General features: G+C 35.2%; 2 protein-coding genes across 3 annotated transcripts; one reads left to right on the top strand and one right to left on the bottom strand.

The window, feature by feature from the left end:
- Positions 1-1,430: 1,430 nt before the first annotated feature.
- Positions 1,431-3,583, top strand: LOC140985279 (serine/threonine-protein kinase STY46-like). The gene is made up of 4 exons (XM_073453080.1): positions 1,431-2,138; positions 2,242-2,508; positions 2,595-3,105; positions 3,305-3,583. The coding sequence occupies exons 1-4, from the start codon at positions 1,947-1,949 to the stop codon at positions 3,514-3,516; spliced, it is 1,182 nt and encodes a 393-aa protein (XP_073309181.1). The 5' UTR covers positions 1,431-1,946; the 3' UTR covers positions 3,517-3,583.
- An 11,285-nt stretch (positions 3,584-14,868) lies between these two features.
- LOC140984596 (protein ABC transporter 1, mitochondrial) lies at positions 14,869-22,464 on the bottom strand. 2 transcript variants are annotated; one of them, XM_073452136.1, is made up of 8 exons: positions 22,004-22,319; positions 21,411-21,628; positions 20,367-20,519; positions 16,979-17,137; positions 16,437-16,596; positions 16,157-16,266; positions 15,809-15,925; positions 14,869-15,396 (listed from the first exon to the last, which is right to left on the bottom strand). In XM_073452136.1, the coding sequence occupies exons 1-8, from the start codon at positions 22,077-22,079 to the stop codon at positions 15,028-15,030; spliced, it is 1,362 nt and encodes a 453-aa protein (XP_073308237.1). In that variant the 5' UTR covers positions 22,080-22,319; the 3' UTR covers positions 14,869-15,027. The 2 variants fall into 2 exon arrangements, with proteins under 2 accessions (XP_073308237.1, XP_073308236.1); XM_073452135.1 differs by having other exon boundaries at positions 14,872-15,396; positions 21,411-21,636; positions 22,004-22,464.
- Positions 22,465-24,498: the final 2,034 nt, after the last annotated feature.

The raw sequence follows: 24,498 nt of genomic DNA, 5'->3' as shown, positions 1-24,498 counted from the left end.
GTCACATTTCGATTGTTCTACCTTGCATAAACAATTATTGCACCTAACAAATATGATATGGATGTTATTTTACATTCTAGAAATCATTTCTCTAAATCAAATTTATTCTCACTGATCAAATAATTTCATCGAACACAGTAATTTTAATTATTAATAATAATTTAAACACAAATATTAATTATTAGGATGACCACCCTATGCCCTCACCTATGTTCCATTAAATTACAATCATAGTAATAATGCACCATGAATTGGTTAATATAACTTAGTAAATTTAATAAGTGAGTAATATTAAATAACAATTTTGTTATTTTGAAATGTGAAAAATAGTTTTTATATATATAAATTCATCATATATAATGATAAATTAATTAATACGTAGAAAAGAGAAAAAATTGTTTTTTATGTATGTAATGTAAAGCGAGTTATATATCCATACATGGTCCAATGTTTTCTACCTCCGCAATGAGAGGTACAAGTAGCAAAATAACAATTAAAAAATAATTTCAGAAAAATATTGAAAAAATGCAATCACATAATAATTTTACGTTAAAAAAATATTCTTAGAAATAATCTTTAATATATTTCAATATCTATAACGTATATGATGCTTCTTAGTTCATATTTTAAAATCAACTTATTATAAAATTGACGTATTTATATGTAAAATAAAAGATAAGATAAGATATAAATATTAAATATTCATTAGCAAACATAAAAAAATACACTCATTTTAGTAACAAATTTTAGTAGCAACAAAGAAAAATAATGGGTAAATTGATAAATTCAATATGTATTAATATTCAAAGGCATTTAAGATAGACAATAAATTACAAAAGAACCCATAAAAAACTATTGATTTAATTTGATAAATTAAATGAACAAGAGTATATTAGAAAATTCACAGTAATATTCAAAGGCATTTAAGATATACATTAAATTACAAAAGAACCCATAAAAAAAACTATTGATTTAATTTGCTAAATTAAATGAACAAGGGTATATTAGTATATTAGAAAATTCACAGTAATATTCAAAGGCATTTAAGATATACATTAAATTACAAAAGAACCCATAAAAAAAACTATTGATTTAATTTGCTAAATTAAATGAACAAGGGTATATTAGAATATTAGAAAATTCACAGTAATATTCAAAGGCATTTAAGATATACATTAAATTACAAAAGAACCCATAAAAAAAACTATTGATTTAATTTGCTAAATTAAATGAACAAGGGTATATTAGAATATTAGAAAATTCACAGTAATATTCAAAGGCATTTAAGATATACATTAAATTACAAAAGAACCCATAAAAAAAACTATTGATTTAATTTGCTAAATTAAATGAACAAAGGTATATTAGAAAATTCACAATTAGAAGTCATATATTTACATGTATGTTAGATTTGTTTGCTCATTTTCTTCAAATTATTGTGCAAGTTAGACCATATTTAGTTAAATGTTGCGATTTTTTTATGACATGAGAAACCACAACTGCTATTATTTGATGTTCACTTGGTAAATCTCGGGCTAACATAATAATTCGGTATCACTCTACTATATTATAAAAGTTTAAAATATATATATATTGAAATATCCGCCAACGATTGGTTGTTTCTTCCTTGTATTGTTGATTAATTTGATACTGAGGTGTGCACTCAACGTAACCCTCGGCAACATCGTCAAATTTGGCACTTTGTTGATTAATTTGTCACTATATATATAAAAAAAAATACACGTTTTGTGAAGATTCAATTACACAACATGACGCATTATTAATGTAAACTCGGTATCTCGCATCAATTCACTTGGCCGAGAGGAACGAATATTCATCAGAATTTCCGCCTCCCAACCAAGATCCGAGTACTATACTCATTGAGTATAACATATACTTATTATCTCTTCTTCTTGAACATAAATAAAATTAATTAAGCATCTATCATGAATGCCGAAGATACAACACAAGAAGAGAAGGCGATCCCATTTAGTCCAAGCAATGCTTCCACTTCCAACCCAAGGAGGAGGAGGACCACCACCGGCTTTTGCAGAAGATTGAGTGACTGTATCATCATGGGGCCAGCTACTACAAACCACATTCCCCGTGGGACAACCAAGCTCCACCACCTCCCACAAGTATGTATCCATTTGTACGTTGATTTGGCATGTAACTTAATTTGTTTCTTCTTACGGGCCCGGAAATTGATACATAGCTTATGAACTCAATTAACATTGTAAGGTGGAAGAAAAAGACAAGGAGCTGGCAAAGGAGAAAGAGCTAAAGAGCATGTACAAGATGAGGCTAGAAAGAACACAAAGCTTCCTAAAATACTGTCTTCAAGTGGCACAAGACAATGGTTTCTTGAATCTCATACTCAACAAACACAAAGATCAGGAATATTTCTCGCTTTCCCCCTCTCATTCTTCAGGACAAGCTCCCCATCCCCATCTCGCTGCCCTCGTAAATCAAGCCAAGATTAACGGATGGTACATCCATCCTCTAGAGGTTCATTTTTTACTCTAGCTACTACTAATTGTTTTGCAATTCTAACAGAGATTGAGTTCATGAGTATGCAAATGTGATCGAAGCAGATTGAAATGTACCACTTATCAGCTCAAGGCACCACTGCTGACATTTATAAAGGAAGATGGAGGGGAATTGACGTTGCGATAAAGTGCATGTACCCTGATTTCTTCCAATCAAACGACAGCGGAGTCAGCTTCTTCGCACAAGAGGTGGAAACACTGTCCACCCAACGCCACCCTTTCGTGCTGCAACTCATGGGGGCGTGCCTTGATCCTCCAGATAAATGTTGGATCGTGACCGAATTCCTGAAAATGAATTTAAAAGATTGGCTCCATGGTTCAGGGAAAAGGCATAAGGAAAGAACGATCCCACTTCCACCATTGAAGGATAGACTTGCAAAAGCATTGGAGGTTGCTCAAGCAATGCAGTATCTCCACGAAAGCAAGCCAAAGATTGTTCATCGTGATTTGAAGCCGAGCAACATTTTCCTGGATGATGCGTTACATGTGAGAGTAGCTGATTTTGGGCATGCCCGCTTCTTGAGTGATGGAGAAAAGGCACTGACAGGGGAAACAGGTACCTGAAAATAAAGTTTTGATCCCCTAGCTGAATTAATTTCATGAGGCTAATCAGGACTTAATTGTTTCAGGTACATTTATTTATATGGCACCTGAGGTTATTAGTTGCCGTGCTTATGACGAAAAATGTGATGTCTATAGTTTTGGTGTAATATTGAATGAACTAGTGACTGGTGAATATCCATACATCGATACAGATTATGGTCCTTCAAAGATAGCTTTGGAAGTTGCAGAAAATGGACTAAGGCCATCAATTGCCAAGGCTGAAACATACTTGGAGGAGATGATGATTGAACTCATACAACAATTATGGGATCAAGAAGCTGCTGCCCGACCTTCTTTCAATGAGATTACATGCAATTTGAGAAATATATTGGGCGATAATAAGTTAGAGCAAACTTTCTGTTAAAACATTTGATTCTGATTTTCAGGAAACCCAAAAGTACTTCTGGTATTAAACTCGGACTGTGTTTTTAATTCCTAGCTATATTTTGAGTATTGATTAATTTTATCCGACTATTCCAAAAAATTCAAACACACAAAATATGGAGTACAACATTATAAGAAATATTTTATGGTGAATGAAATCATAATTTTTGCGATTGATTGTTAATGACATGCAATGGGGTCTGAATTCTAGTCCGCCTGTGCTTGTGGAGATAACTGTTACATTATTTTATTAAAGTTTCTAAAATAATTTAATTTTGATATACATATTTCAATAAGATAAATATGTGAGACGTCTCATAATTAAAAAGACAAATAAAAATTATTATTTGGATTAAGATTGATAAATATTTTGAGATTTCTAGATAAGTCACAATCAATTAAAAATATCTTGATGATTGTTAGAGAACATCTATAAGAGGTGGCATAGATGATCCATAAATCTATGTAGTTGTTTATAAATATAATACTATACAATTGCATAAATGTTTAGAAGATTCTTGTTTTCGGTGTTCGTGAGATCTCGCTAGTTGCAGTCTCAAATTCAATACAAATTACTAGATGTTAGAATTCGTTCATTTTTAGTTTTCTGTATATCGATCTTTACGTGTTATGTTCGTCGCTAGGTAGATCGAATTTTGTTCAATCCTATGTTAAATTTTTAATAGTTGGTATCAGACCAGTTTTGCCTATGCCTTATATTTTTGAAATTGTTGAACTGTGAAAATTTATGAAAATTATATTGATTCATTTTATATCGTAAATTTTTATATAATTTTTTTAAAAAAATCCTATTTTTGGGGTTTCAATTTGGGTATTTTCTGAAATTGGGGATTTTTTTATTTAAGGTCATGTTTGGCTTTATAGACTAAATCTCATAAGTTCGAAAATTAATTAAGGAGAACTTCAGTAGGTAGAAAATATCAGACATCAGCAAATATAGATTACATCATTTCATAATCAGATGCAACAGACTTCATTCTAGTATCTTATGGTAACATGTAAGACTAACATCAAATCATATAATCATTAATAAGAGACTAATGATATCCTTTTTTGTGTACTATTCATTAGAGAATGTCCCTATTTAATGTGACTGTTCTGTACAAAATACACTTCATTTAATGTCATTAAATGAACGATATAAGATCATTTATTATTCTTTTTAAACAAAATCTATTATTGGATTCAGGTACTATCAATGGGTAAAAGAGTCATTTTTACTTGAACGTTAAAGATCAACTATATAAAGGCTTCTTAAAGATTCACAAAACAACTCTCTTCAACTCTTGGACTCTGAATTTACTATGAACAATATTTCAGAAAGACTCAAGCTTTTAAAGTGTCAGAAAAACCAATACATGCTTAAAGATTTATCATATTCTTGAGATGATAATTTGTGTTATTCTTATTCACTCTCCTTCATTGTTTCAATTACTATAAAGTGTGAAACATTTGTAATATGTGGAATAAGTGTCCCAAAATTAAATTTCTTAAAGTGTTACGTTGTAATACTAGAAGCTTCAGTAGGCAAAGGTATGACCAAGTGAAGTGGTTTGTATAAGTGTATATAAATCAAAGTCTTCTAGTGATACCTTTTAGAAACAGAAGAAGGATAGACGTAGAAAGGTTTTGTCCTTCAAACTTCTAGAAACAAGTGGTATCATAGTGTATTTATCTTTTTCTGAAACATCTACTGAAATTATCTATGGTAACCTTCAAAAGGCGCTCCACAAATGTTGAAAAAAAAAACATTTGTGAGTGGACCAGTGAAAATAAGAAGAAAGAAAGCCTTGATAATGTAGCCAATGATATTATGTATAAAACTCTTGACAAGAACAATTTCAGCAAAATCAAGATGTGTTCTTCAACAAAAGAAATATGAGAAAATTTGAAATAAAATTTTTGTAGCAATGCACGAGTTCGATAATGTTAATATGAAGATTGTAGAACCTTTAAATAATTTTTATGAAAATTCAGTAGCATTATTAACAAGTATAGCAGTTCTTGACAAGGAGTATGTCAACAGAGAAATTACTCTTAAGGTTATGAGAACATTACCCAGAGAATGAGATGATAAAATCAAGGAAATGAGATAATCAAATGATTTGAGCAAATTTGAACTCCATGATCTGTTTGCAAATTTGAAGGACTATGAATTTGAACTAGAAGTAAGAAATGGTAAAGTGCCTTCATCAAGTCAACCAACTAAAGCTCTTACTATTGATGTTGCTGTTCCAAATGTCTCAACTTTTGCTGCTATTGAAACAATGTCTAAATGACTAATGAACAAATCAACAATGATGTCATGTCATTATTTGTCAAGAAATTCTCAAGTTTTATGAAGAGTCCTCCCAATTAGAACTTCAAGAAGGAGTCATCATCTTGTGATATGGCTTGTTTAAACTGTGGGAAGATTGACAATTTTATTGCAAATTTTCTTAAGTTCAAAAAAGATGATTACAAGAAGAAATGATATAAACTCAATGACAACATGACACGAAAAGATTGCATATAGCAATGATTGATGAGGAAATCAATTAAAAGCAAGTGGATAGATTCTAGTTCTGGATCTTCTGACTCAGAAAGCCAATCCAATGACTATGATACTAAAGAAGTTTAGTGTCTCATGACAGATACTGATTCAACCTCAATTACTGATAAGGTATTTGATTTCAACTCTGAATATTTTACACGTGATGATCTAGTTCAAGGACTGCGTGATATCGTTGAAGTACTCGAAGCTATCTCAATCATTCGAATACGTCAAAGCTGAAAATCAGATCTTAACTGATCAAGCCAATAAGTTCACTTTTTTACAATAGGATAGTTGTAATGATCTTAAATCCGAGATGATTAAGTTAAAGACTGGGAATGAACGATTGAATGCTCGTTACCAGGCAGTACATTGAAAATCAGAAGCTGTCACTACTGATAAATGCATGAAATAAGTCTTCTCTTTCATTAGAAAAGATTCAAGATCTACAAAAACAATCCGGAGACAAAACTAGTCTTGGATTCAGTAGTCATGAAAGCACTTTTGAAACTAGTACTCAGCCAAAAATGAATATGTGCAAAGGGAAGTTATATTCACTTTGTTAAATCCAGTACAATATATGAATACAATGAACCTAATGTTTAAGTTGAAAAACCTGAAATAGAACCGATAGTGAAAGGTATTGAAAATCTCACGGGATCGTTTGACTTTGAAGAAAACTTATTTTTAACAATTGCAAAACACTCTGCAGTCAAACTTACTGACTTATGTTACTCCAATTTCCTCTTATTAGATAAAATTGTTGGAAATTTGAATAAAAATTATATCTCATGAATGTGGGAGTGCCTTTTGGCTCTCCGCATTCTTGAGTTGGTTATGGCTCATTATTGTGGAGTGTTTTTTGACTTTCCACATTCTTGAGTTAATTGAAGAGTTTTGACTCTTCATATTCTTGAGTTAATGGGAAGATTAACTGAGTTAATTAATCTTGCATGAATCTTGGTGTGCATTTTGGGGCTTATAAATAGTGGGGTTCATTTCCTCATTTCAAACACATGAAAATCTTTTCTCCTTCAAGCATTCTCTTGCATTTCATATTGTTAGCTTTCCATTTGGCATCCGTTAAATCTCGGTGATAAAGTAAAGGTACGTTTTCAGTTTGTCGTAGTAGTGTCTCGTGCTAAGTCACTGCTGGTTGTTCCGTTGTATCCTGGGAAACAGACGTCCAAGACGATCCTCGAAGCACATACAGGAGGGGACGAATCTGTTTTAAGGAAACTGTACATGCTACAAGCCTCGGTTTGGTTTTGCTTTCTATTACTCAATAGTCATACTGTAAACACCACACTTGTTTTGGTTATTGCTTTATCTCTGCAAGTTCGTTTCTATGCTATTATTGTTAGCAATTTTTCTAACAAACTTAAAACAGATTACTCATTACGTGGTTTGTTTCAGATATGGCTACTGAAACCAGCGTGCAAAGGGAAACTGGTTATGTTGTCCCTACTGTGGCTCAAGTTGTCCTTAATGTTACCCCACGTGCTGCTGCGGTTGCTGTCCTAGCCAGTCACGGTGAAAAGCCTGAAAAGTTCACTGGTGTGGACTTCAAAATGAAGCAGCAGAAGATGCTGTTTTACTTGACGATGCTGAACCTGGCTAGATTCCTCTTTTAGGATGCTCCTAAACTCCAAGAGGGTGAGGGAGATGTTGAATCTGTTAGTGCGGTGGAGGCATGAAATCATTCTGATTTCTTATGTTGAAAATATGTACTAAACGGATTGGCCGATTCGCTCTACATCGTGTTTTGCGAAAAGAAAACGGCTAAAGAGCTGTGGGAATCCCTTGACAGAAAGTACAAAACCGAAGATGTCGGGGCCAAGAAGTTTCTTGTTGATCGCTTTCTGGACTTTAAAATGGTGGATTCAAAGCCGGTTATCAGCCAAGTTCAAGAACTCCAAGTGATTCTTCATGAGATTCACGGTGAGAGGATGACTTTGAGCGAATCATTCCAAGTGGCTGCTATTGTTGAGAAGCTACCACCAGCTTGGAAGGATTTTAAAAATTACTTGAAGCACAAGCGAAAGGAGATGAATATTGAAGACCTCATTGTTCGACTTCGCATCGAGGAAGACAACAAGAGTTCAGAAAGACGATTGTTTTCTCCTGTTGCCGCTAAGGCAAATGTTGTCGAGCATGGTCAGAGCTCGAAAAAGAGAACATTTTCCTCCTCCAACAAAAGGTTGAACATGGGACCCAAAGGAGGCATTTCGAAGAAAAAGATTTCTGGAAAATGCTACAACTGTGATGGTATGGGTCACAAGGCCTCTGAGTGTAAGAAACCGAAGAGAAACCGAGAGGCGAATATGGTAGAGAACATCGCTCAGGAGGTTTCGAACATGAATCTCTGTGCTGTAATATCAGAGGTTAACCTTGTGGGTGCTAACCCAAGGGAGTGGTGGATCAACACTGGTGCCACTCGCCATGTTTGCTCCGACAAGGAGATGTTTGCTACTCTTGAGGAATCTATGAATGGGGAAAAGTTATTCATGGGAAATTCCGCCACTTCTGAAATCAAGGGTCAAGGAAAAGTTGTTCTGAAGATGACATCTGGAAAAGAATTGACTCTGAACAATGTGCTGTATGTACCGGATATTCGCAAGAACTTGGTGTCCGGGTCGCTTCTTAACAAGCATGGTTTCCGCATTGTCTTCGAGTCAGATAAGGTGGTTTTTTCAAAGAATGGAATGTTTGTTGGCAAAGGTTATGTTTGTAATGGTTTGTTCAAACTAAATCTAATGGCTATTAAGCCCGTGATGAATAAAGTTAATACTTTTGCTTACTTGCTTGAGTCTTCTTGTTTATGGCATGGTAGACTTGGACACGTTAATTATGATACAATTCGTAGATTTATTAACATGAAAAGCATTCCTGCATTCCAAATTGATAAACAACACAAATGTGAAACTTGTGTTCAGGCAAAACTAACGAGATTATCTTTTCGAACTATTGAAAGAAATAGTGAATCACTTGATCTAATTCACAATTATATATGTGATTTAAAAGGTGTACAAACTCGTGGTGGAAATAAATACTTCATTATTTTGTTGACGATAACACAAAATTTTATTATGTGTATCTCCTCAAAAGTAAGGATGAAGCTATTGACAAATTTGTCCAATATAATAGTGAAGTTGAAAACCAACTTAGCAAGAAAATTAAGGTGCTAAGAAGTGTTCGTGGAGGTGAATATGAATCACCATTTGCTGAGTTTTGTGCTCAACATGGTATCAAACATGAAAGAACTGCACCTTATTCTCCTCAGCAAAATGGTATTGCAGAGAGAAAGAATCGTACCTTAAAAGAAATGATGAATGCGTTGTTATTAAGTTCTGGTTTACCACAGAACATGTGGGGGGAAGCTGTTCTAACAGCAAATTACCTTTTAAATAAGGTGCCCCGGAAAAAGCAAGATAAAAGTCCATACGAGTTATGGAAAGGTAGAAGTCCTTCCTACCAATACTTGTGAGTGTGGGGGTGTCTTGCCAAGGTAGCAGTACCCACTCCAAAGAAAGTAAAGATAGGACCAAAAACTGTTGATTGCATTTTCATTGGATATGCTCAAAACAGTAGCGCATATCGTTTTCTTGTACATGAATCTCAAATACCTGATATTCACAAGAATACGATAATGAAATCATGAAATGCTTCGTTCTTTGAACACATGTTTCCATATAAATCTAAGGAAGAGCCAGGTTTATCCAAAAGATTATATGAGACAATTGATGAAGAACAAGAGCTTGATCAGGACATTGAACCTAGACGTAGCAAGAGAGCTAGGACTGAGAAATCCTTTGGTCCGGATTTCATCACTTTCATGGTGGAAAGTGAACCTCAAAGCTTCAAGGAAGCAATGAGTTCATCTGAGGGACCTCCATGGAAAGAGGCTATCAATTCTGAAATGGAATCCATTTTACAAAACCATACGTGGGAGTTAGTAAATCTTTCTCCGGGAAGCAAACCACTAGGCTGTAAATGGGTTTTCAAAAGGAAAATGAAATCAGATGGAACCATAGATAAGTATAAAGCCAGATTGGTAATTAAAGGTTACCATCAACGTAAAGGGCTTGATTACTTTGACACATATTCTCCTGTATCGAGAATAACCTCTATTCGTGTGATACTTGCGATTGCTGCCTTGTGGAATCTTGAAGTACACCAAATGGACGTAAAGACAGCTTTTCTAAATGGAGATTTAGAAGAGGAAATTTGCATGGAACAACCTGAGGGATTTTCTGCGACTGAGCAAGAAAATAAGGTTTGTAAACTGGTGAAGTCTCTGTATGGCTTAAAACAAGCACCAAAGCAATGGCACGAAAAATTTGATAAAGCCATGATAGAAAGTGGATTTAAATTCAGTGAATGTGACAAATGTGTATACATAAAGAGCACTGAAATTGGATATGTCATTTTATGTCTTTACGTAGATGACATACTTATCATTGGTAGTAATGATAAGGTGATCAAATCTACCAAGAAGTTATTGAACTCAAGATTTGACATGAAAGATTTGGGCTTAGTCGATGTAATCCTTGGAATTAAAATCCATAGAACATCAGAAGGGCTAGTCCTAAGTCAGTCACATTATGTTGACAACATACTTGAGAAATTCAATAATGATGACTCTGCATTGGCTAGAACCCCGATCGATACCAGTCAGCATCTATCAAGGAATCGAGGTGAAAGTATGTCTCAATTAGAATACTCTCGAGTCATTGGAAGTTTGATGTACTTAATGAGTTGTACAAGACCAGACATAGCCTATGCAGTAAGCAAATTGAGTAGATTCACGAGTAATCCAGGAGTTGAACACTGGAAAGCAATTATCAGATTGCTAAGATACTTAAGGTACACTCGTGATCATGGACTGCACTATACCAGGTATCCTGCTGTTATTGAAGGATACAGCGATGCAAATTGGATATCTGATATGAAAGACTCAAAATATACAAGTGGATTTGTATTCACTTTAGGAAGTGCAGCAATTACGTGGAAATTTTCTAAACAAACTGTAATAGCTAGATCCACGATGGAATCTGAGTTTATAGCTCTTGACAAGTGTGCTGAAGAGGATGAGTGGCTGCGTCACTTTTTTAAAGATGTTCCAGGATGGGAAAAACCAGTGCCGGCTATATGCATACATTGCGATAGCCAATCTGCGATTGGAAAGGCACAAAATAATATGTATAATGGTAAGTCTATGCATATACGTCGTAGACATAATACCATTAGACAACTACTCTCAACTGGAGTTATCTCTGTTGACTATGTAAAGTCAAAAGATAATATAGCGGATCCGCTGACCAAAGGGTTAAACAGAGAGTTAGTTGCGAAATCGTCAAAGGGAATGGGGCTCAAGCCTATAGAATAAATTGGTGTGAATAAAAACCCAACCTACGCTGACTGGAGAACCCAAGAACTAGGTTCAATGGGACAACCAAATTGCACTAATTTGGATAATCACTATGGGGGTTATCCCTAGTCCATTCCTATTATAAAACAGTGAATGTTGAGGATAAGCTTACGGCTTTTAATGATTCTGATGAGAAGCAATATAGAATCACCTATGTGAGAGAGAAGTGGGGCCGCTTCGAAGGAATTGCAGGGCTCAATTCTAGACCCTCTCGCAGAACCAGGCGTGTGTTCATGGCCAAAACAAACACGATCATGAGAACTGAATAGTATCAGGGAGAGTCTTGTGTGAAGTATATTTTAATTTACATAAACGACAGAACAGTTCAAGGACAACATGTCTACTGGTCAGTTAGTAAAGCAAATATATTTCATAAAGGAAGGTTCAAAGGGTAACACCTACCTATCTTATGCAGGATTCAACTGTAGAACTTTGTCACCAAGATTTGTATCATTTTCATTCATGTGGGGGATTGTTGGAAATTTGAATAAAAATTATATCTCATGAATGTGGGAGTTCCTTTTGGCTGTCTCCATTCTTGAGTTGGTTATAGCTCATTATTGTGGAGTGTCTTTTGACTTTCTACATTCTTGAGTTAATTGAAGAGTTTTGACTCTTCATATTCTTGAGTTAATGGGAAGATTAATTGAGTTAATTAATCTTGCATGACTCTTGGTGTGCATGTTGGGGCTTATAAATAGTGGGGTTCATTTCCTCATTTCAAACACATAAAAATCTTTTCTCCTTCAAGCATTCTCTTGCATTTCATATTGTTAGCTTTTCTTTTGGCCTCCGTTAAATCTCGGTGATAAAGTAAAAGTACGTTTTCACTTCGCCGTAGTAGTGTCTCGTGCTAAGTCACTGCTGGTTGTTCCGTTGTATCATGAGAAACAGACGTCCAAGACAATCCTCGAAGCACATACAGGAGGGGACGAATCTGTTTTAAGGAAACTGTACATGCTACAGGCCTCGGTTTGGTTTTGCTTTCTTTTACTCAATAGTCATTCTGTAAACACCACACTTGTTTCGGTTATTGCTTTATCTCTGCAAGTTCGTTTCTACGCTATTTTTGTTAGCAATTTTTCTAACAAAAATTTCCTTAAAACATTTTTCGTAACAAGGAATTTAAATTAAAGCATAAGAAAATGGAATATTAATATGTAATATCTTAAAAATTTCAAGAAACATGGCAAAACTAGAATCTACCTTGATTTTTTTAATGCTGCAAGAAACGAGGGAAAGATACTACTTGCTTAGGTCGTGTGATATGTGTAGTGTTAGTAGACCTACCTTTGTCACTGTTCTCGATCTCAAGCTCATGCTTCTCTTCTTTGTTTACGGTCTACAAAACAATCTCTTTTCTGTACTTGAGTGATATAGTGATACGGTTGATTTTACATGTCATTTCGCATTGTTTTGAGTATGTTGTTTCATGTTTTTATCTCATTATCTTCGTATTTTGTTCATTTATTTCATATTTTGTCTATATGGGTTGCTCCTCACTTGAACCGGTTGTTTTATAGGCAAAAATAACTAAAAGACGAAATGAAGATGGAGTAACAAAAATAGGGTAGCAGAGGTTGTGCTAGGGCCGTAAAAAATGAAGGCCTCGACACAGTTTGAAGAAAAATTCTTCTGAGGGAAGAATAAGCTGCACTAGGGCGGTTAAAAATGACCTCCCCAGTGCAACACATAAGGAAAATGTTGTTGGACAGAGCAAGGCGTTACGCAATAGGGAAAAAATATTTGCTTGGATTTTTAAACAATGAAGGATGATTTTTGAAGATTCTAAGGTGCATCTATAAAGGGAAAAAAATATATGGCAAACGAGATTATCAACATCATACACACGAAGAGAGCAAAGCCACATGCAAGGAACAAGAGTCGCACAAGAGGGATGCGAAGAACAAGAACTAAAGACATCATTTTTCTCTTTTTCTCCTTTCTTTTAGTTAGGATTTAGGTGATCTAGCTGAAAATTTCTATGTTTTGTTTCCTTTTTTGAAGAATGAATTTTTTTTTAATAATACTTGATTATGTGGTTATTTTTATTACATCTCTGGATCATGATCAACTTTGAATTGGTTTTATATATTGTAATTGAAATCGGCAAGAGATTTTATAACATGATATGGTGACATAATCCATGGATCTACAACCTGCATATACATACGATGTTGGACACATGTTGATAGTCATAGAAATTCTTCTGAGGGAAGAATAAGCTGCACTAGGACGGTTAAAAATGACCTCCCCAGTGGAACACATAAGGAAAAATGTTGTTGGACAGAGCAAGGAATTACGCAATAGGGAAAAAATATTTGCTTGGATTTTTAAACAATGAAGGATGATTTTTGAAGATTCTAAAGTGCATCTATGAAGGGAAAAAAAATACATGGCAGACGAGATTATCAACATCATACACACAAAGAGAGCCAAGCCACATGCAAGGAACGAGAGTCGCACAAGAAGGATGCGAAGAACAAGAACTAAATACATCATTTTTCTCCTTTTCTCCTTTCTTTTAGTTAGGATTTAGGCGATCTTACCGAAAATTTTTATGTTTTGTTTCCTTTTTGAAGAATGAATTTTGTTTTTAATAATACTTGATTATGTGGTTATTTTTATTCATCTTTGGAGTATGATCAACTTTGAATTGGTTTTATGTATTGTAATTGAAATCGACAAGAGATTTTATAACATGATATGGTGATATAATCCATGGATCTACAACCTGCATATGCGTACGAGGTTGGACACATGCTGATAGTCATAGACTGAAATAAAAAACTTCAATTTCAATTTAGTTTATTAATTAATTCAAATATAGTTTTAATTAACTAAGAAAATATGATTGAGATAAATTTGTCATTTATCAATATATGTGGGACTTATACTTGTTAAACTATATTAAAACTTGACTCGTACACTTGTGGTAATATCGAGCAATTTAGAGAGATTTAATTGTTGTAAATTATTGTGCTAGAAAAGCTCAATCATACAGCTTTCACTTGCTACTTAGTTTTCTTTTTAGTGCCACCTGGAAAAGTTCCTTGAGTTTTTCCGGCCACCATAATAGCACGCTATCTCAGCCGAGTCTCTGAATTTCTAATCGAAGCATCTTGATTTTGAAATCAAGCTTCTATAAACGATATGAATTTAGTCATCAACTCCTCCAAAATTGGCTTTTTGTTCTACTGTGAAAATCTAGGTGGTGGTCACACAACATTCTATTGATTCTGATTTTGGTTCGACCATGAGAAGTTCGGGTGATTCTTCCATCCCAGATTATAGGAATTTGAGTAGAGATTGTTTTGTGCCTATTTCCAACATAATTTTGATTCTCATATGGCTGAAAAAGACTGTCAACTTGACACTCATCATGGTTGGACATAAAGTCCCTTCTTTTATTTACGAGTTTCTTAAAATACTAGCAAGTAATTAGTTGAAACTACAACTAATTACTTGCCACATCTAACAAAAATCATTGATCTTCTCCACATGATTTAACCACCATCTTCATCAAATCGATAGCTTTCATATACTTGGAGCAGCAATTCCTTACATGGCACAACGGCCCCAAGCTTGATGCATGCCAGAAAAGCGCCTGAGAGCTTCCTGTGTAAGCTGTATGCCTCCTCTGGTGGAGGTGTCAGTCTGTGTCTTAGCATCGCGGCCCCGAGATTTGAAAGGCTTCGAGTAATATTGGTTGATCCAAAATCATATCCTCCACACTTGGAGAATGGCAACCCCACAACAAAACCAGCTTGAACATGAGCCTCTAACATGATTTCAGATTCGTGTCCAGTAAGAAAACCAAGTCTCCTCGACATCTCTATCACTCTGTCTCTATCGCTATTTGCACAAGCAAGAACCTGATTCAAAAATTTTGGGTGATTTCTCAGCATATATCTGAGAGGTTTAACGAGGTATTAATGGATCTAGTAGCATATAAAAGCTTAAATCTACTATTAACATGACATGAACCATGAGGTTAAGAAGTTTACTACACATGAAGAAGTATCAATATATGTTGTTAAATTTAAAAAGCAAAGGAAAGATTATAGTTGTGACAAGCGAAGTCATGCCTGATCCAGAAAGGATTAAGGTCCAACAATACTTAATTGCCTCAAATCAATACCAAAAATATAGAGGACAACTATCAGCTAAAAGAGTCATATTTCACTATGAGAAAACTTATGCAAGTTCATGCCTACCAAGAGATGAGACAAACTGTGTAAGAGGATGATTCATAAATCTAGAAGCATATGAATATATGCATCTTACCATTCTTAAATAATTGTCAACAAAATGTTTTGGATAGTCCCTAGCTGCTCCGAAGTCTATAAGATTGATTGATTTGTCCACCTCATTATATAGGAAGTTACTCCAGTTAGGATCAGTCTGCTTGAAATCAAACATCGTTACAAGTATTGCAAGGGAAAAAATGTTCAGAGAAAACAAGTCCCATGAATATAATAATAAGTTCTCCAATGGTATCACAACTCTTCAGAAACTAGGATCAATCAAATATACTATTTGACATGAGACATATTAAACCACATGTCAACTCAATCGGTTCTACAGAAAAGACCAGGAAATTAAGATATAGAAACAAGAAGACAGGAACAATACTTGCATGAAACGGAATATAAATAACTCCATGAGAGTAAGCTCAAGTAACTTTCTTCCAACGTAATTGCGGGTATTTTGGTCTAGTAATGCCACCTTATCAATCGGTATTCCTACAAACAACAGAAAATAATTGCAACGGAGAAATTATATAGAGCTTGAAACAAAATTTAAAAAATGTATCAACCAAGACCAAGAACAGAAACAGGTCCACTAAAACATATAGGTGGATGAGGGATCAAAATTTATATAAAAAATATCAAAATACAGAGAATGCACCTACCAGGAACAAGTTCTGTGGTTAAAACTCTTCTACTAGACAAATCATCCAATACAAATGGGACATACAACCCACTTGTATTTTGCAGCAGACAACGGAATCTTTTCTGATTCCTGGACTCCAATTCATAATCACATTCACGAGAAAGTTCTTCCTTTGCAACCTGCATAGGGATTCAAAAGAAAATATCACACTGGGTCAGTATCATACAGGCACTAAATTTTCATTTATTCGGGGCCTAAACTAAACATTTGAAATATATTCATGGTAATTCATTTCCACTAGAAAACATCCTGTGAAAGGGCACGATTCTTGTAGGTGCATGAGACAAAAAGAAATCTCACCTAACAGAAAACCGCAAGAATACAACTTTATGAGGTAATTCTTTGCTTTATTCTAAGGTTCCAATTAAAAATACAAGGAATTAGTAATAGCACAAAGACTTTAACTTCTCTAGGTACTCATGATCGAAGCCATTACAATAATACACGACATTCGGTAAATCATAAATTAAATATTGAATTGAATTACAACTCAATCTTTACCTTCATTGCATTGTCAAGAAAGAGTTTTTCTGGTATTAAATTTGTATAAGTTAATAGTAACTTCACATTATCAATGTCACTTTCAATGCTGTCTGCAACTCCAGGATACTGAATTTTCATCGCAACCTCCAAACCATCCTTTGAGACAGCTCGATGCACCTATAAAGTTCATTTTAATAAGAATCATGAGTTCCTGCACATAGAAACTGCTAACGAGGACTCCATGAAAGTCACTGCAAAATTCTTTAATGCCGAGATGAACAAATATGACTTTAACAAGGTAAGCAAAAGTAATTATATATATTACATCACATATATACCATGAAGAAAAGTGATTACTCTTGTCATGCATTTAGTCATGCAGCTTCCAAAATGATTGAGGATGGTTGCATTCTTGATGCTTAAACAATGGAGATACGGTGTGATTGAAGCTACAAGCTATAGCCAAATAAAATCCCCCAGATCAGTTATGGAATTTTTTTTTTTTTTTTTTTAAGAAACAAATTTTATTAATTTAGGAATTAGTTATATCATATGTGCGGATGAGTAATCCGCTACAATCTTACAATACAGTTTTAGAATAAACCTGTTTAATCGCAACAAAACACAAAACTCAAGACCATACTAATTTCCAATCCCTACACATATCGGAGACACTTAGATGATAATATTGAAGAATATTGACAGTGCAAGTGGAGACCCTCAATTTAACTCTCTCCCACACTTGATCAGTTGACTCCGAAACATCGTCAAATATCCTCTTGTTCCTTTCCAACCAAATTGTCCACAATATGCCATGAATGATAATAAACCAAAACTCTCTGAATTTTCTCTCAAACGGATACCACGAGTTGTCATGAAATAAATCTTTTGCTTGTCTTGGCACAGCCCATTGAAATTCCAGCTCTGTTAGCACTTTATTCCAAATACCTGCTGCGAATGAACAATGTAACAGTATATGATCTTGACTTTCTTCATGTTTTCGACATAGACAACACCACTGTGGTCGTAAAGCACAATTCTTCCACCTTCTCTGCACGTAATCACATGTCGGAAACTTTCCCAAGGTAACGATCCATGAAAAAATCCTGATCTTCTGTGGGACAGGAACTTTCCAAATGCTTTTGTGAAAATTAAAAAATGTAGAGCAAGAGTTTTGAAAGAAAGAATCGTAAAAAGATTTCACCGAGAAAATCCCCGAAGCGTCCCCCAACCACACTCTAATGTCATTAGCCCCTTCCTGCAGTTTGACTCTATCTAAAACTGTCAACAGATTTGTAAACTCAAGAAGCTCACCCTCTGTAAAATCTCTTCGAAATCTCACATCCCAAATAAAAGTTGAACTACCCCCAAGAATGACGATTTGTACGAAATGACTAATTGGTTTGTTAACAAGACTGGAAATTCGAAACAAAGATGGAAAACGTAATTTAAACGATAACTCACACTCCCAAACATCCTCCCAGAATCGAATTAAATTACCTCGTTTTGGCACCCCCCCTAACTAGTTGATGGAAAGCCTGGTAGGAACGAGATATACTTTTCCAAGGGCTTCTGAATGTCCCCTTCTCCGCCAAACCCAAATCCCACCCGTTGTCCTGTAAACCGTATATACTCCTAATCACTTTTTTCCACAATGATTCTTTTTCAACCGAACATCTCCACCACCACTTACCAAGTAAAGCCCTATTCCTTAGACAAACATTTCCCATCCCCAACCCCATTTTTTCCTTTGGTTTGCATACTTGTTTCCATCTAACCACATGGCAATGGTTTTCCCCGTCAGCACCATACCATAGAAAGTCCCTCATGATTTTTTCCATTGAGTTTGCCACACTATTCGGAACCTTAAACAATGACATGAAGTATGATGGCATTGCGCATAAGACTGATTTTATCAAGATGAATCTTCCACCCTTGATAGGAATGATTTTTTCCAGCTTGCTAATTTGGTATGCATTTTAGAAAGAACCGGTTCCCAAAAATCCAGCTTTGTGGGATTTCCTCCCAAAGGTAATCCAAGATATTTGATTGGCCAGCTTTATTTTTTGCACCCACAAGTTATTGCCATATCGTCTACTTCATCATCCAAGCAAGTCAATCCCAAAACCACGCATTTTCCCAAATTTATTTTCAGCCCTGAGTTGGTTCCAAACAGTTTTATTAAATCCACAATTGCCATCACATCTTCTCTGGTTTTTGCGAAGAAAAAGGGTATCATCCTCGAATTGTAAATGTGATATTTCAATTTTATGTTTCCCGACTTCAAGCCCCCTGACCTTTTTATCCTCCCTTGCCTTGTCTATCATCCTTCCCAGCACATCAACGACAATATTGAACAGAAATGGTGATAATGGATCACCTTGTCGTAATCCTCTCTCTCCTTTAATTTTCCCACATGGATTTCCATTGATAAAAATCGAAAAGTTCACATTAGATACACATCCTTTTATCCACCTCCTCCATCTATCTCCAAATCCTTTTTTAAACATCACAAAATCTAAAAATTGGCTGTCGACGTTGTCGTAAGCTTTCTCCAAGTCAATTTTGAAGAGCAAACCCTTTTTTCTTTTCCGTCGATATTCCTCAACAATTTCATTCGCTATGAGGCAACAATCCAATATCTGTCTACCTTTAATGAAAGCAGACTGATTCTCCGCAATGGTATCACACATGACCTTTTTCAGTCGCGTAGTCAAAACCTTAGCCAAAATCTTGTACAAACTCGTAGTCAAGCTGATTGGTCTGAAATCTTTGATTCGTCTTGCATCTTTTATTTTTGGGATGATACATATGTACGTTTCATTCGTGATTCTATTGACAATCCCATTATTAAAAAATTCAGCAAACACCTTTAACAAATCCTCCCTCACTGTATCCCAATTTTTCTGAGAAAATGCCATTGTGAATCCATCCGGTCCCGGAGCTTTATTACCATCGCATTTGAACACAGCCTTCTTAATTTCTGCCTCGTCAAATGGTTTTTCCAACTCATCTGCGTATGTCCTCTGTCCAAATACTTACGGAAAAGGAGAATTTTAAGAAAAGATTTAATACTGCTATGTGGTAGATAAGTAAAACTTCTTAAATGTGACTTTGGGAGAATGTCCTTCTTAAATGTCACTTTGGGACGTCTTCAAAAGATTTACTCCTACAAGACAAAAGCAATGTTGCCAACATTTGTCAAAAGCAAGAAACAGTAAAATGGGTTTTCTGTTAATAGGTTCTGAAGCAGCTTTTAATTGGGTGGAATTCAAACTCTTATTAATGATGTAGGAAATGAGATTGAGAACTAATTAAGTAACTAAGTCAGATTTGTATTTTCATTGCAGTAGTGAATATTTTTTTCTTGAAGTTTTATATATTAAGTGGAGTTTAAGTGCATTACCTGTCCTATGCTTGCCGCAGCCATCGGTTCACAGTCAAAACTCGTCAACTTAGATGCCCAGTTGGGACCCAATTCAGCATCCAAAACTTGATTGAGCTGATTCCTTGGCATCATATCTGCCCCCTGACGGACAATGGTCAAAGCTGCCAAGATCTGCAAAAGCAAAGGAGCTATCACGGTGAAACTGAACCTAAAGAAGCTCATACTGTGCAAGGGATCGAGGACTTTGATAACAGTTTTATGGAAACATTATATTAAAATAGATCATTCAGGAAATGATTTTGATTAAAATTTTCAAAGATATAAAAATCCGATACAACAAATAAATCCCTCATCTTCAACTATATGAGCCTATTCAGTGATTATTCGTTTATCTAACTTAATTTGGAAACATGACTCACAGCACCCTTCAACAAACCATTGCTTGAGACCAATCCTCACAAACAAACAATAATTGAGTTATATAATCATCATTCAGATTACAACATTTAATTTAATGTTTTTAGAACAAATTCCGAGGATATAATGGAATCCATTCATGAACTGACGCATGAGTAGTCTCACCTCATTTAATATTATATGATTCATCAATCTAATTCGTGAAGCATTGTGACCTCTAACTTAAAAATTTTCCAACATAAATCGTGGCAAAATTTGATGATACAATGATAAATACTCAGGAAATAAATGGCAAAAGATAGCTTTCTATTACAGTATTACATAATATTTTTGATAGAATAAAAGGTATAAGTGTGATGAAGGATAGGGCCAATGCCTAAAACAAAATAAAATCTATCTTTACAACTTTTTGTTCATAGAGCGCTCAATCTTTTAATTCGGTGATGAATTAGAACTTCGTTTCATGAGAAAATTGACCGAAGTGGAGATTGTTATCACAGTAATTTCACAACTGCAAACCAAAATGTCAACCCTAATGGAGAATGTACTTTCTATTTGAAAATAACAAAAAGATATGTTTCAGAGGATGTATCATAAGCATATTACATGCATCAATATGTAAGTTAAAGATGTCTGTTCACTTACTGGAGCAGGTACAAGAGATTCATCCTGGATACTCAACATTTGCCCCAATTTCAGTGCTGCTCCACGCATTCTGCATAATGCAAGAGCTAAACGTTCTGCATTTTTTTCAGACAGGAATGGAGAAAAGGAATGTTGGGCATTTTGCGAGTCAGATGTACCAAAGGCGATTCTTTTGGCAGACTCCTGAAATGTTCCCCATGCAAGACCAACTCCAAGGCCTGCAAACCTTTAAAAGGGCTTTAAACATTAGAATCAACTCATGATCGTGTCACTTCTATATATGTCATTCAACAGCTAACATTTCTGTTCCGTAAGTTAGCTGATTTTCAAAGCAGAACTACGGATTTACAAGTAACTCTGCGCCCACAATCTTTAAAAGCGCTTCACATAGAAAAAGGTCTACATGAGAGTGCTGATAAAAGTTTTAGAACAACCAAACCACCAACAAGCTGATACTGGTTATTGACCACGAGATTTAACCTGAGAAGGTATAAATTGAAAGTCTCTCTTGAACAGAGAGACCTTCTCCGATAAAAATTGCAATAGTCTGTAACCGGTGGAAAACAGGGTACAACATGGGAAGGAACACTTACCCGAGCGCTCTGGAAAAAGGGGTAGACGGAACTCTCCTCTCCCTGGGCTTCCTCTGAACTTTGCTAGGATTATCATCAGTCAAGGGGCCATCCATGATCAAAGACTGGGTGGCATCCGACGTCAAAGGTGACTCGTTGTCTTCCGGTAATTGAACAATGCTTTCTTCATTCGAATGGGCATCAGAATGAATGATATTAGCAACCTGGAAATGGCGTATGGAGGGATCGATCCGATGAATATTGCTTTTTGTAAACCCGGCAATGTCCGAGGCCTTGAGAATTAGGGCTTGTAATCGAATACTGGTATTCAAGTGACGGACGCCTTCCTCCGCCACCAGCTTTAAACCATCCACCACGATCGCTATCTCCTTCCAAGATATCATCCTACTAGCCTTGCCGCTTTCGTCCTATCTCTATATTCACAAATCGATACTCTCAAATTTGGAGATAATACCCGTTTTTGTTCTTTTACCGCTTTTCTCATTTCACTCTCGGTATTTTGTAACTTCCCCAGTAATGCTTATGTTATTATCATGTTTACTTTATGACTTATTTTTTAAATTTTTCTTATTATTTCATGTGGAGGAAAACATATGTTGTATTTGTTGGACGAAAATCTGGTGTTTACGACAATTGGGAGGAGGCTCAAGTGCAAGTGAATAAATACAGTGGAGCTTCTCACAAATCCTATTGGACTAGAGAAGAGGCATTGAAATCATTTGATGAGTATATGAAGAAACAATCTGCTTGAGTTAATACTTATAACTCTGACGAGGCAAAATGTTCAAGTTCAACATCTGATGCAAGTTCGAGTAGAAAACCAAAAGAACATGAAAGAATAGCCCCACTTAGTGAATGCTCAAATGGAATTAGAACGTAAGAATCGCAAAAATGCATTGAAAATGGAAGAGTTATCTAAAGAGCTCAAAGAAATACTAGAGTCTCTACACCTTGGTGAAGATAAATAGAGTAGTTATTGCTTCTGTTGGTGGCGCAGCTAGTGAGGCACATCTAAGTGAGGAATGATAATGCATGTGTTTCTATCATTTTCGATTATGTTTCACTTGTGTAAAAACTAAAGTTTTTTTTTTGGATTATAGGATTTGAATTAAGAATGCAACAATCTGTCTTTAACAATGACTTGAGTAAGATGTTTAATATTCATCTTGTGTTTGCAACTGTGATTGGTCATTCTTTGTGTCCAATTTTTTATTTTCATTATTTTTCCAAATTGTTACTGGTGGAAGCTTAGAGAACCATTCCATGAAAAATCATGCATTAAAAAGACNAAAAAAAAAAAAAAAAAAAAAAAAAAAAAAAAAAAAAAAACAACTCAATGATTCCTTAAAGCTACTAATTTCATAACTACAACATTTACTTTCACAACCATTAAAATCCAACAAAAATAAATAACATGTCCACAACCACTACTTCCATAAAATTTAGAATCCAACAAAACAAAATAACATGTCATCAATCACTAGTTCCAAAACCATCCAATAATTTTTTAACATCAGGTTTCTGATTGATTTTTCAAGATTTTGATGATGATCCAGTACCCATTTCCTTTCCGGCATCTTTCATCGAATGAGATCCACTTGATTCTATCGGTGTTTTTTTTCTTTGATCATCCAATGAAGCTCTCAAATTAGACACAGATACGAAGTTCCTTCCGCCTTTCACAAGAATGTGTCTCATCAGCCATCAAAGGACTAAACACAGCTGCTTCCTTGCTATTCTTTGCCAGCACAGCTTTAATTTTTGGACACATCACACCATCCCATTTCTCGGCCTTTTCTCTGTTCATTTGAAACCTGGCCATTAACAAATTTCTTAATGCTTTGAACATTGAATGATTGGTTTTTCTCTTGCATCTAACTCATGCTGTTGAAACACTCACACATGTTGTTAAGAAGTATATCACATTTTGGAAATGTGCTAAAGTATGCCTTGGACCAGTGTTGTTCAAGTATTTTTGTCAACCATATATAGGCATCATGATTAAGTCTTCCATCCGCCTTTTGAACTCTTCAACTCTTGTCGCCCTAGCCGCAGCCCAAAGAGCATTTTTAATCGCCACACCTTTGAAATCATCATATTTCATGTTGGTGCATAGATGCCTAACACAAAATCTATTTTTGGAATTTGGAAACAAATTCTCAAATGCAAGAATCAAGCTTTTTTGCTTATCAGACATGAAGGTCCAACCATCTTGATTCTCAAAGCCAATATCGTTATCCAACAACCGCAGAAATCACATCCAACTATCTTTTGTCTCTCCTTCCACCAATGCATAAGCAATAGGAAAAATGTTGTTATTTGGATCTAGGCCAACTGCTGTCAACAACTGCCCACCAATATTGGTTTTCAAAAAACATCCATCAACTCCAACCACAGGTCTACAAGACTCTTTAAAACCTTGTTTATAGGCCGAAAAGCACACATACAACCTCTGCAATCTTGGCCCATCATCTTCATCAGTCAGTTTCAGAATC

This window comes from Primulina huaijiensis, chromosome 9 (genome assembly GCF_012295235.1).
Source record: "Primulina huaijiensis isolate GDHJ02 chromosome 9, ASM1229523v2, whole genome shotgun sequence".
NCBI classification, from domain to species: Eukaryota; Viridiplantae; Streptophyta; class Magnoliopsida; order Lamiales; family Gesneriaceae; genus Primulina; species Primulina huaijiensis.
Note: the sequence above shows the minus strand (reverse complement) of the source record. Positions and strands in the feature narration are given on the sequence as shown.

Excerpts from the sequence above, each read along its gene's own strand:
- LOC140984596 (XM_073452135.1), bottom strand. The coding sequence starts at position 22,386 with ATGATATCTTGGAAGGAGATAGCGATCGTGGTGGATGGTTTAAAGCTG. Across the intron at positions 20,520-21,410 it reads AATCTCTTGTACCTGCTCCA|ATCTTGGCAGCTTTGACCAT; the intron begins GTAAGTGAACAG and ends TTGCTTTTGCAG. Across the intron at positions 15,397-15,808 it reads TTGACAATTATTTAAGAATG|GTTCTTGCTTGTGCAAATAG; the intron begins GTAAGATGCATA and ends TTTTTGAATCAG.
- LOC140985279 (XM_073453080.1), top strand. The coding sequence starts at position 1,947 with ATGAATGCCGAAGATACAACACAAGAAGAGAAGGCGATCCCATTTAGT. Across the intron at positions 2,139-2,241 it reads AGCTCCACCACCTCCCACAA|GTGGAAGAAAAAGACAAGGA; the intron begins GTATGTATCCAT and ends TAACATTGTAAG. Across the intron at positions 2,509-2,594 it reads GGTACATCCATCCTCTAGAG|ATTGAAATGTACCACTTATC; the intron begins GTTCATTTTTTA and ends TGATCGAAGCAG.